General features: G+C 39.2%; 1 protein-coding gene across 1 annotated transcript in view; it reads left to right on the plus strand.

Annotated features, from left to right (window-relative positions):
- The window catches only part of Corin (corin, serine peptidase), a 196,252-nt gene that overhangs the window by 49,938 nt on the left and 132,249 nt on the right, over positions 1 to 14,065 (plus strand). Inside the window, 1 exon segment of the mRNA XM_051198201.1 lies at positions 10,931 to 11,138. Within this exon segment, the coding sequence (XP_051054158.1) occupies positions 10,931 to 11,138 (208 nt within the window).

Raw genomic sequence — 14,065 nt, forward strand, 5'->3', positions numbered from 1 at the left:
GAGTATTTTTGCATTAGTGTTCATGAGTGAAATTGGTCTGTGATTCTCTTCCTTTGTTGAATTTTTGTGTGTGGTCTGGGTATCAGGGTGACTGTGTCCACATAGAAAGAACTTGGCAATGTTCCTTCTGTTTCTATTTTGTGGAATAATTTGAGGAGTATTGGTATTAGCTCTTCTTTGAAAGTCTAGTAGAATTCTGCATTAAAACCATCTGGTCTTCAGCTTTTTTAGGTCAGGAGATTTTGATGACTGCTTCTATTTCCTTAGGGGTTGTTGGTCTATTTAAACTGTTTTTCTAATCTTGGCTTAATTTTAGTAAGTGGTATCTATCAAGAAATCCATTTCTTGCCCCTTCCTTTTTCTCTTCAGGGGATGGTGCTTAGAGGCACTCAGAATGGTCCAGTGTTTGACATACTCATGCAGGCTTCCTACAATATACCCTCTAACAAAACTAGGTTGTGTTGAACCCCTGGCAACAAGACTATTTATCTTTATACCGAGAATGTTGGGAAAGCACCTAAATATGCATGTCCTGTGTACCCAGGCAGACTTCGAGAGGTTCGTGCTGTTAGATGAAAGTCCTTATGAGACTGTGTAAGACAAAGAAGCATGTCAGCAATGCCCACGTTGGCTCCATGTGTGCTGAGCATGTCTGTCCGTGACAGCATCAAGCGGGTTTCCCTTATGAGGAGCAGAAAATTATTGTGAAACTGTTGAAGGCACAAGCACAGAGTCAGAAAGTAAAATAAATATGCAGCTTTTTTTAAGTAATAAAAAAAAACATTTCTTTTAGATTTTTCCAATTTTGTGAAGTATAGGTTTTTGAAGTATGACCTTATGATTCTCTAGATTTCCTCCCAGTTAGTTATGTTCCTCTTTTTGTTTCTGATTTTGATAATTTGGATATCTTCTCTCTGCTTTTTAATTAGTTTGGGTAAGGGTTTATCTATTTTCATTGATTTTCTCAAAGAACAAATTCTTAGTTTCATTCATTCTTTGTATTGTTTCTATTTTATTGATTTTATTCCTCAATTTGATTATTTCCTGCCATCTACTCCTCTTACGTGTGTCTGTTTCTTTTTATTCCAAAGTGTTCAGGTGTGCTGTTAAGTCACAAATATAAGGTCTCTCCAAATTCTTCATGAAGGCACATAGTGTTATGAACTTCCCTCTTAGCACTGCTTTCATTGTGTCCCATCAGTTTGGCTATGTTGTGCACTCATTGTCATTGAATTCTAGGAAGTTTTAACTTCTCTATGTCTTTCTTGACCCAGTAGTAATTCAGTAGAGAGTTGTTCACTTTCCTTGAGTTTGTAGGTTTTCTGTTGTTTCTATTGTTGAAATCCAGCTTTAATCCATGGTGCTCTGATAAAATGCAGGGAGTTATTTTTTTGGTATCTGTTGGGACTTGCTTTGTGGCCAAGTATATGATCAGTTTTGAAGAAGATTCTATGCTGTGCTGAGAAGAAGGTATATTCTTTTGTGTTTAGGTGAAATGTTCTGTAGATATCTGTTAGGTCCATTTGAATAACAACATCTGTTAGTTTCGTTATTCCTGTATTTAATTCTGTCTAGATGACCTGTCCATTGAATGAAGGCAGGGTATTAAAGTTTCTCCCTATTATTGTGTGGGGTTCTATATGTGATTTAAACTTTTGTAATGTTTCTTTTACAAGTAAAGTTGCCCTTACATTTTGGTCAGAGATGTTCAGAATTGAGATATCATCTCTCTTGTTAAATTTCTGAGGACACAAAACCCTTTCAAATTGGCTGTTCTCAGAAATGACTCTGGCAGAATGTTCCCTTTCGTCTAAGTTATTGAGTGTAAAGGATGACCTTCATCATTCCATTCAATTGCTGTATTTCTGACCTGGGCTGACTTTGTCATACAGCCAGAAATAAACTCTAAGTCCTGCCATCTAATTGGTCTATAGGTGAGGACTTTCAGCCCATTTCCTCCTCAATGCAAAATCCCACTGCTTTTATATGAAAAGTTATTGTTACATTATCTGGGTCTTTTTTTGACAGGTAGTGTTTATTTTTAGGAGAACACGTGCAAGGTATCTTTTTAACAATTTTCAAAGTGTAAAATACATTATTAGGGCCTGTACTCACAGTGTTGTAAATAAACACCTTCCACATTCATTCTTCCCATTTAACTGAAATTTCATGCCCTTTAAAACCAACATCTCCTAGGAATCACTTCCTCTCACTTAAGCCCCTGGTGACTACAGTATTACTTTGGCCTTTAAAAATATTGAAAAAAAGCATTATTATTTTGTGTGTAAAAGTGTTTTGTCTGCACATATGTCTGTGTACCATGTGTGTGCCTAGTGCCCAGGAGGCCAGAAGGATACTCTGGACTAGAAACAACACATAAGTGTTAGCCACCATGTGGATGCTAGGAGTCAAATCTGGTCCTCTGAAAGAGGAGACAGTGCTCTTATCCTCTGAGCCATCTCTCCAGCCCTAATATGATTCTGTTCTTAATAGTTTAACAAGTTTAGATTCCACATGTGTGTGAAATCATGTTTATTTTCTCTTTGTGCTTGGCTTATTTCACTTAGCACAGTGTTCTTCAGGTTCATCCATGTTGCTGCAGATGACAGTTTCTTCTCAAAATTTGAGCCCAGATCTTCAAACATGTTAGACAAGCACTCCCTTCTTTCCTCAAGTTGCTTCTTATCAGACATTCTGCCACAGAAAAGAGAAAAGTAATTACTACTAATGTTTTAAGAGACGGATGTTTCCCAGTGTTGTAAGTGGCCTCTTTCTCAAACCCAGAGCATCGAGTTTTTGCCTGAGACCAATAGTTTACAGTCTCCTGCTGTTGTTACTTAGACCTACCCTTCACATCCTCATCATCCTCCAGGCACTCTGTAGCATTATACTGTATGGTGTTTATCATTTCATATTTCTCCCACCTTTAAATTTGCTTAGAATAGCCTCCTTCTTCCCTTTACTGTGGGGAGGTCTCATGTTAACAATGAGAATGATAAAGAATCACAGTGTAGCTTTTTAGAGAGAAGGAGAGTGGCTCCCTTCTCAACCACAGAGCTACTGTCCAGAGGGTAGTTGAAGGCAGAAATAGATATATGGAGGGAACAGCACGGGGTACCTCATACACTGTCAAGATGTCTAGGGAACAGGTTATTGAAAACAGCAGATTTGTCAGTCAGCAGCATCAATTAAAAGTCTTTTGAAGCCAAGGGTTTGTCTAATTTAGTCTCATCTGGTATTAATTAAATAACTATTGGGTTATTCAATGTGACATTCTAGTGAAAAATTATTACTCTCATATGGGAGGGTAATGGGAATAAATTACTAACCAATTTATAGTTGGTTGGCTTCCATATCTTTTGTATGCATGCAGTGGAAGCTCTACTTTGAGTTTGGAACTTTGATGCTCTTCCAGTCTTGCAGAGAGGTACTACGTTCTCCTGTGATTCTTGGCAGTTGCAAAATCTCAAGTCCCAGTCAGCCATCTGATTACACAGGCAAACACCCGGTGCTAGCTCCATACTGCTACATTAGACACAATGAATACATTTAACTGATTCTACTTTTCTTTCTGTACTGCTAGGGATTTCTATGGCCCTACACATGCCAGACAAATACTCTACTACTGAACTATTCCAGAGACCTCTTTTTATATTTTTTACTTCTTATTTTGAGACAGGATCTCATTAAGTTATGCAGGCTTGCCTTGAACTCATTCTGTAGTCCAGGTGGGTCTTGAACTTGTGTTTCTCTTGCTTCAGTCTCCTGGGTAGCTAGGGAGACAACCTGTGCCTGCAGGCCTGGCTGATATTTGCAATTTTCAATGGATTTATCAGAACCTAACTTCATGATGTTGAGACATACCTCTATCCATTGATGCTATAATGAAGATAATAATTGACATAATATGAAAAGGCACAGGAGCACTTAATAGGATGCCTGTGAGAGATGTTCATTGTCTGGAAAGGTTAGTTTTCTGAGTCAGGCTTCTGCTGTGCCTCCTCCCTCAAGAGCAGTTTAGCTGCTATGATCAAGCCAGTGGAAAGAAAGGAATTGCTTCCTTCTGATCATCTCATTGGATGACTACAAGTCCTTGGTAAATACAAGGAGTTGACACACTTAAATGTTATAATAGGAACAATGAAGACAGTGTACAGAAAGGAAAATGTTTGAATGTGAATATAACTTCACAGAAAAAGAGAGTTTTTCTTTTGGATCAGAATCTTACACTTTTGTTACTTGAATATTTAGTTCTGGTATAGTTCTTTATTTTAAAAAATGAACTCCTATAAAAATTTTAAAACTTTATATACATTGGTATTTTGCCTGCATGTATGTCTGGGTGAGAGTGTTGGGTCTCTTGGAACTGGAGTTACAGACAGTTGTGAGCTGCTATGTGGATCCTGGGTGTTGAACCTGGGTCCTCTGGTAGGGCAGTCAGAGCTCTTAAGCAATGAGTCACCTGATGTATTTCTTAAAGGAGGAATTTTACTTTTAAAGTTGTCAGTTCAAATAATGATCACAGTTTCTACAAATATTAAGTTTATTTGTGAATAGCAGATTCCTGCTATGGGAATATGCCTGCCATAGTGAACTATGTGTGTCCAAAGAAGGGGAATCTTTTTCGTTTGTTTGAAATAGGGGTTACATATTTTGTAATAATAATCTTTGACTACAGTGATTAGCTATACAAGGGTGACTACATAAGGATACAGCCAGTCCAAGATTAAAGAAATTTCTTCTGGACAGATGTCCTTGCAGATGTATTTTTGTGTAAGTTTTCACAAATCTCCACAGTCTTTTGTGATGGTTGCTGTTGCCAGATATTAATGCATGAGAGCTCTTCATGTGAAACATCCCAGATTAATTAATTACATAATTAATTGCTAGGACTGATATAGAGACTCCTTTGGATTCTATAAATAGTCCTAGGTTTATTCTTAAGAAGAATAGACTGGTTGTAGGTGTGCATCTCTTCCTGGTGAGGTGTGCTCCTTATTTGTTTCCCTCTGTGCATCAGGATCATGGGCGGGTGTCTCATCTTGTAAACCAGACACGTTATATTTATATTCTGGGACTTTGCTTGCTTCTTGGCATTTTATTCGTGGCTAGAGAAGTGCCTGGCATGCACTAGGAATACAATAGGGATTTATCATGTGAGCAAAGAGACCACTGTGGAAGTCAGACCCGTGGAACATGGGGCTCTGCGGAATTGATATAAATGAGGCTAGGAGATGCTTGGGTTAGGAGACAGCTGCTGATGGAATGGGGCTTGAGCCTGGGGTTAGGTAGATCGAGTCAGAGTCCAGCCTTGCAATTTACTGGCTCTATGGGCTGTCGGGGAAACGGCTCCCTTGTTTCCTCAGCTGTGAATCGGAGATCATGAGTTGTAGGCAGAGCAAATGAACTAATGCCTGTGAATGGGCTGAGGACAATACTGGGAGGGCCGTGGTTGCTCAGTCAATACTGACCACAAAAATACACAGGCAGAAATGGAGGCGAGAATGTTCACAACAATGTCACCACACAAAGGGCTGAAGACCATAAGGGAAGTAGCATCAAAATTAAAGACAGACTTCTTGAGAGGAGCTAAAGGAAACTTTGGAGACAAGGCCAATCCTGCTGTGACTCTCCCCAAGCCACTGAGCAGGACTGTGTACAAAATCTTTGTTTGTTAACTTCAGATCTGCAGGCCTTGGAGACAGGGCAAACACGTGCAGGCACATTGCCAGAGGAGACCTGTTAGGCAAAAACCATGGCTAAAAATGCATTTGGGGCAAACCAATGGTCTCTGATACAATCTTCTCTCCTGATGTGATGAAGTTCAGACTAGTAGCCCTTTAATTAAATGTGGGATTATATTAAGGCAATGGGAAGCTCCACCTAGGTTTCCTGGTAGGGTATTAATTAGACAGCAGATAGCAAAATTTTCTAGAAAGCAGATTTTTCATTCTTTTTAAATTGAACAGCTGCCTATCAAGCAATATAGCATTACATATTTACTGTGGTTTGGTCTCCTTTTTGCTTTTATTTAAAAATCAGATTTTATTTAATATTAAGAACTATGTAAAAGTAGGCACTGTTGAAATAAATGCAAGTCAAAATGAGACACGCTATTACCACATTGCGTTGATCTAAAATGTGACAGTGTATGATTTCAAATGAGAAGGAATAATACTGTTAAAATAGAAAAATCAAGTGGCAGATGTCTAGGAAGTGAGTCTGGACTCTTCCCTCCCATAAACTCTCAGATTTCCTTTCCAGACAAGCACATCATGAATATCAACATTTAAAATTTATTCTTAATTTTTTTAGATTCATTTATTTTTATCCTATATATATGAGTATTTTAACTACAAGTATACCTGTGCTGAATCTATGTACCTGGTGTCTCTGGAGAACAGAAGAGTTGTAGAATCCTCTGGAACTGGAGTTACAGATAGTTGGCAGCCATCATGTGGGTGCTGGTATTTTAAACCCCATCAGGGGTTAGAGTTCTTTGGGAAGAACAGCCCATGCTCTTAACCTCTGAGCCATCTCTCCAGCCCAGAAGATCATCATTTCAAGGCTACTTACACAGAACCTTAGTTCTTCTATGCTAGTTTAGACAAGTTAACCATCTATTCTTACTTTGCAGTTAAAATAAGCAACTACATAAGAATTCTGACTCTCCTTAATTCCCGATAAAACAGTACTTATGCCGGCCAGTGGTGTCACATGCCCGTAATCCCAGCACTTAGGAGGCAGGGGCAGGCAGATCTTTGTGAGTTCTCTGCCAGCCTGGTCTATGGAGTGTGATCCAGAATAGCCAGGGATACACAGAGAAACTCTGTTTTGAAAAATCGAAACCAAAAACAGAAACAAAAGTATCCCAGCACCACTTTTGCAAATGAACACAAGGGAAACTCCTATGGAAGGAAGACCCATCTCTTACATACCAATCCCCCCATTCTATCTCCCTCCCACCCTCCCATTTCCCCCACTGCCCCCCAACCCACTCTCCAAGGACAGTGAGGCCTTACTTGGGGGATCATCAAAGTTTGTCACATCATTTGGGGGGAGGGCCTAGGCCCTCCACTGTGTATCTGGGCTAAAATATTATCCCTTCATGGGAAATGGGCTCCCAAAGTCCGTTCATGCACTAGGGATAAATACTGATTCCACTGTTAGAGGTCCCATAGACTGCCCAGTCCTCCTAACTGGAACCCACAATCAGAGGGCTTGTTTCCATCCAATGCTGGTTCCCCAGCTTTACAATTAGGGTCTGTGTGTTCTCATTAGGTCAGGTCAGCTGTTTCTGTAAGTTTCTATAGCACGGTCTTGACTGCTTTGCTCATCCCCACTCCCTCTCTGCAACTGGATTCCAGGAGTTCTGCTTGGTGTTTAGTTGTGGGTGTCTGCTTTTGCTTCCATCAGCTACTGGATGAAGGAATCTAGAATGACTGAAAGACACTTAAGAAAGTGTTCAACATCCTTAGTAATCAAGAAAATATGAATTAAAACAACTCCGAGATACCATCTTGCTCATGTCAGTATGGCTAAAATAAAAAACAGCAATGATAGTCTATGCTAGAGAGGATGTGGAGAACAGGGAACACTCCTTCATTGCTGGTGGTAGTGAAAACTTGTATAGCCACTTGGAAATCAGTATAGCGGTTTCTCAGGAAAATGGGACTCAGTCTACCTCAAGATCCAACAATTCCACTCCTGGACATATACCCAAAATATGCATATTCATATAATGAGGACTTATGTTCATCTATGTTCATAGCAGTGCTGTTTGTAATAGCCAGAACCTGGAAGCAACCTAGATGCCCCTCAACTGAAGAACAGATGGAGAAAATGTGGTACATTTACACAATAAAGTACTACTCAGTGAAATAAAAACAATGGAATCTTGAAATTCACAGGCAAATGGATGGAACTATAAGGAACCATCCTGAGTGAGGTAACACAGTCACAGAAAGACAAGCATGGGTCTTTATCCATCTTTAGTTTCTAAATCTAGCACTGAAATCCTACTATCCAAGTCAATGAGATCCTATCAGGAACAACCCCAATGTATTGGGTTATGAAAGTATAACTCCCAAATCATGAACATAGATAGCTATCAGGTGCACTGTGCTTTCATAGTTAGCACCCTCTTGAATGGGATGCTTCTATTAGTCAGTGCAACTGACTAATTTTGACAGCTGTCATTGAATCATTTTTAACTAGAAGCAATGTTTTAGAATTGAGGCATCAGTGAGAACCAACAGCTCACCAGGAACATCTTGTATCAGGCAACAGTTTTCTTCTTTCAGGTTTGCATTTCCAATTCTCCACTCTGGTTTTGCATTTGAAGTAACCATTCTTCAAGAGGAACTATAATAATCAAATAATAATCTGTAAGGAACACTAAGGCCAAATATATCCACTGTATTTTATATGTGTTCTCATGGGACCTCTAATTTCCATGAGATGCACGAGTGAGTTCTCAGGAAAGAAAAATGCCCCCTGCTTTTCCTCTACCCTCTGAGAATCAAGTTTGATGTCGCAGTAACTATAAATGAATCCATTCTCAAAAGGCTGGTCCTCATCCCCAAGGAGAGGTGACTTTTCATGGTGCACAGCATGTTGCTGGCTTAGGAAATAAATTTCTGTTGGTGAGAATGTGTACACATACAATACGTGTTTCAAAGACAATGGAGCATTCTAGGAAAAAGTAATATTTGACCCACATGTTGAGGCAGAAGGGATAATGAGAAATAAACACAATTGTCTGCATATAAAGAGTTGCAGTTAGTAGCCTTAGAAAAGAATTCCTTCTTCTATTTGTTGGCTGTGGGTGGATTCTTTGCTAGGTTTGTTGAGTGCCCTTGCCCAACCTTAACTTTTACAGTTTCCCATGTCACTTGCAATTGTAAAGCAGCTTGTGGTCATCATACCGGCCAGCCTTGCCCTCCTAGGCGCCAACTGCCAACCTAGAATTTATATACGTTTTCCCCATCAGAACAGGGTCTTCCCCACTGTAACTTCTATTCTCATTCACCACACATTAAGTTCTAGCCCCTTAATGTCCTTCAGTGTTTGCTGTGCTGTGAAAAACTGCTAAAGGCCAGGGTGCCTAGATATCAACCTCATTCCTGTTACTGGCCTTCTATGTTTCTGAAAGTCACTTGTCTGCCTATTTGTCTGTCTGTCTATCCATAGTCTTTCTAACTACATATTTATGGAAGCTGTAGCTTCTTCAGTCATAACAAGAAAATTCATGCTGTAGTGTTACAGACTTGAATTTTACGATATAATTGTGCTCTTCTTGAGAACAGGACTCTTTTACCTAAGGAACCTAATGATTATTATGAGAAAGAGCTGAGGTTGTGGTGTGTGTGCGTGTGTGCGTGTGTGCGTGTGTGTGTGTGTGTGTATGTCTGTGTGTGGTATGTATGTGTTGTGGTGTGTGTGTGTGTGTGTGTGTATGTGTATGTATGTGTGTGTGGTGTGTGTATGTAGTGTGTGTATGTGTGTGGTGTGTGTGTGTATGTCTGTTTGTGGTATGTGTATGTATGTGTTGTGGTGTGTGTGAGTGTGTGTGTATGTGTGTGTGGTGTAAGTATGTAGTGTGTGTATGTGTGTGGTGTGTGTATGTATGTGTGTGTGAGTGTGTGTGTGGTGTGTATATGTATGTATGTATGTGTGTGTATGTTTATGTTTATGGAAAGCTTTCAGGGTAGTTTGGAAAAGTGAGGTAAGAAATGTATTTGGAAGAAGATAAAGAGGGATTTCAAAGTAGACTCTTGAGCTATGTCTGAAAGAGTGGGTAACGCTACAGTAGAGAATACATTCATTTCAAGTTACAGATGGAGAGGGCAGTGGAGACATCATGCTAAACTGGCAGAATTGTCTGTCAACGCTAGTTTTGTTAATATGGAGTGAGCCTTACATTTGGAGAGGACATTATCATTTCTCTTTGATACCCAGAAGAGATGTTCCCATTTTTTTGAACTCCCCCCCCCATTTCTTTTCTTCCATTGAAAGTTAACTGTTTCATTGTATTTCTGAAGCTTGTGAGTTTGTCTTTAAATAACAGCTTGCATAAACAACAAACTTTAAGTTAAAAGTATGATTATTAAACCAATTCAAGAGTATAGAATAAAATGAAAAGTAAGTGTCCTAAATCCCATTACATAAACCCATATCAATACTTTGATTTGTGTTAGACTAAGCATACAAGTTCCAGGGTGGAAGAATTGGCTGGGCCATGGATGTGATATTCCCTATCAGAGCTGACTATGAACAGATAAGAGGTTGTTGGCCCTGAAATGATTGTAAAGTATGCTGTCATCTGCCCTGCAGACCCTTGTGGCATTGTATGTATTTAGGTAGACAGATTTCTTTTCCTAAGTGCTGTTTTTGCTTACTAGCTTATGCCCATCATTCCATGTGATTAAATAGTCTTCTAAAGCATCTCACATACCTGGAATTACATATTCCATTGCCTGTTCATATAGTTTAAACTGATCTCCATTGTTGAAGGCTTAGACTTCTATCTTTGAAAAATAGCAAGCTATGTATGGTCCATAAACACAAATCTAAATTCACAACCATGATTATTTTCTTAAGATAAATTCCTGTGATACTGGAGTGTCAACGATTATGGGTATTTAAACACACTGATACATATTATTATTCTCAGGTAAGTGATCCACAGCAGCTTTCTATGAGAGAGTTTTCTACATTTCCTCAGTGAACACCAGCTCTCCCTTCATAAATACTACTAAACTGATTTCATTGTTATACCCACATATACTTATGTGGTTGTCTGTACTATGGTTGCACTGTAATATGGAATATATGCTGTATTATGGACTCATTAACCTGTCATAATGCATAAGCTTGAAAACATAGATTTCTTATGTGACTTCTAAATGTAACTGTCTCCATTTCCCAGGTGCCTGCATGAACATTACTCACAGCCAGTGTCAGATTCTTCCCTACCACAGCACCCTGGCACCCATCTTGCCAATTGTCAAAACCATGGATGTGGAGAAGTTCCTCAAGTTCTTTATGTACCTCCAACGCCTCAGTTGCTATCAACATATCCTGTTATTTGGCTGTAGCCTCGCCTTCCCTGAGTGCATCGTTGATGGTGATGACAGGTACTTTGGAACCAAATCATTCAATGATAAGAGCCAAGTTATTCTAGGGACAAGTGTCCAAGGGGAACAAATCGTCCTGTTGTTATCTTTTATTTTTGTTGTTTTTAGGGGAGAAAGGACCCATACCTGTCATAGTCTCTGAAACTAATGTATTTTTAAAATACAGATAAATTTTATTTATGGGAAGAGTTAAATTATCTATATATTAGTTGATGTTGTTGGGAGGACACTCAATTGCTGTCTCAGTGAGGGTCTGATAGAAGGAAAAAATGTACCCAAAGGGATAGCTGAAATGTTTATTGGTGAGACTGTTTCTGGAGGCATGGGAGAAGGAGAGGACAACTAGAAGAAGAGAACTACCAAGATCTCATGATGACGGGGAGTATTTCTACTAACAAAGTCTTGAAGAGAAGAAAAGGCTCGAAGCAATTGGAAAATAATAGCTTGGGTGAGTGGGTGGGTGGGGGTCACAAGACTGCTGTGCTATGACCAAAGGACAGAGATAGAAGACATGGAATAAATACCCCAACCCCCTTCTCCAATCATCCTCTCTGCTAGAGAATTCACTCACTAACAGGGGACAAAGGCATCCAGTGTGATGGATGAGATCCAAAATCTCATTAAACACCATCAGCTAAGAAGTCCCAAATCTCATTTAAATCAATTATGAATGGCATTCTGGATGGTTCTTCACATCAACATGAGGACCCAGTGCTGGGGTGGAGGACGAGATGTGGAGGGACAAACAGGGACTATTCAATAAGACAGAAATAATTTTCCATAACAGTCGAGCAACCCAGAGAAGCTCATGGTCATGTGAAGTACTCAATGTGTATTTGGAGAGCTTCAACCTATGTGCTAAGTACCGATTCACATACAACTTCAATTACTTTTTGAATTGAAATGTTAGGAGCTTTTCAGAATAGTAATAGTAGAATACATCTCGTTTTTCAAGTGCCACCACATCACATGTTACTCATGATAATTTGAGTATGTCTTTTATACACTGTTTACATTGTGTGTGAAACACAAGAACAATATGTTTCAGGCAAGCACCTGTTATTTTAATTGCAAGATGCGGCACCGCCACTGATTTGAGGTAGAGCGGAAGCAGTGAGTGTTGAGCCCTAGAAATAAAGGACTGTGGGTGTGTGCAGAATTTGGCAGTCAGGTTCAGAAGGTGCTTTCATGGTACACAGAAAGAGAAGCAGGATTTGATCTTTCTTGTGGGTTAAACTATGGGATGCTTGTGTGGACTGTGGATATGAGTCAGTGGCATAGTGCTGGCCTTATGCCCTGCACTATCGAAAAAAAAATGGTCACCAAGAGATGCTTAAGTGTCTCAGACTGTGGCAACATATTTGGTGGTTGCATTGGTTTTCTTGGGTTGCTTTAACAAATCGCCACCTGCTGGGTGGCTTAAATAACAGAAGTGTCTTCTCCCACAGTTCTGAAGGCTGAAAGTCCAAGAGTCTGTAGGGTTGTCTGGTTTCCAGGACTCTAAGGGGAAAATTCATTTTTCCCTTTGCTAGTTTTCTATTATTTCTGTTCCTTTGTCTTGGGCCCGCGTTTCTCCAGTTCCTGCCTCTGCCATCATGAGAATCCCTGACTGACTGCAGCTCTTCCTCTTTTCTGTTCCATAAGGATGCTGCCATTGAACTCAGGGTTCATCCACACAAGCTAAGATAAGAGCTTCCCCTCAAGACCCTTAATTATCTTCACAAAGACCCTGTCTCCAAGTGAGATGACATTCCTTGTTCTGGAGAGTAAGATGTGGACCTCTTCCTTTGAGGCAGTGGCTGGAAAAGCAGGCTAAGGGAGCTGTGTGTCATGGCCTCTTCATCCACAAAAGAGAAATAATAGTTACACTTACATTACATAATTCATGTGAGGATTTGATGATACATGGAGCTTGGGGCATACCTGGCTCTTAGAAAGAGCTCAGTAAATGTTAGCAGTGACTATGAAGTGATTTGTGAAGGACAAGTAGAATTTATGAAGTGGAGACCAAAAAAGTTCTTCTACTATATACACTATGTGTGAAGGACCTCAAAAATAAATAATTATGTAAATAAATGAAGTGCTCCTTTGCTTAAAACGAAATCTCATAAAATGCCAAAGTGCTTTTTGTTTGTTTTTTGGAGCTGGATTCTCATCTCATTTATGTTTAATTTCCAGGAATTCCCCTTATATCTTTTTGGATTAACTTCTCTGTGGATTCACGCTTATGCGCAGAAAGACAAGGAAAGGGAGTGTATTCAGAGTCTTGGAACCACTAGGTTCATTATGGTGATTCTCTTTATCCTAACTCAGTCACTGCTTGCATAAACTCCGCTGCCCACAGTTTCCAGGGCACTTTAAGATAAATTTGTTTTTCCCTTGACCTGATTTATCCTTTGATAACTACACTAATATGAGAGTTTTCCATTTTCTGTTATAATGAATAATAATTTACAGTTACTTTTTAAGTGTTCTTTGGGGACTTATCCTATTTTTATTATTATATTTTGTTTTATAATTGTGCTGTTAGACCATGCTTCTGCTGTCATTTAGTGTGTACATGGGAACTGCAACCTAATTTAATAACCAGAATAAGTTTAGCAAAGTAAATGTAGAAAACCATTATTAGGTCAAACATATTTTTCTTGTGTTTCACTATTTTGTATCATCTATTATATACCACACTATTCAAATAAAGGAAAAGTGTTTGTTTTCTAACCTACAGAAAATAGTTACTTAATAACATTTAAAATTTAATTTTAAAAGATTACAGTGGGACTATAAACAGTATAGTTTCTAACCCAATTCTCTGAGGCCGCAGATACTATTTAACTACATTTTGTGTTGGAAGAATGGACTTGAATGATCTTTATTTTGGACTGTGATTGCTTTCACTAAATGTGTGTTGACATACTACTACGCAGTCT

This window comes from Phodopus roborovskii, unplaced genomic scaffold, assembly GCF_943737965.1.
Source record: "Phodopus roborovskii unplaced genomic scaffold, PHOROB, whole genome shotgun sequence".
In the NCBI taxonomy this organism is placed as follows: Eukaryota; Metazoa; Chordata; class Mammalia; order Rodentia; family Cricetidae; genus Phodopus; species Phodopus roborovskii.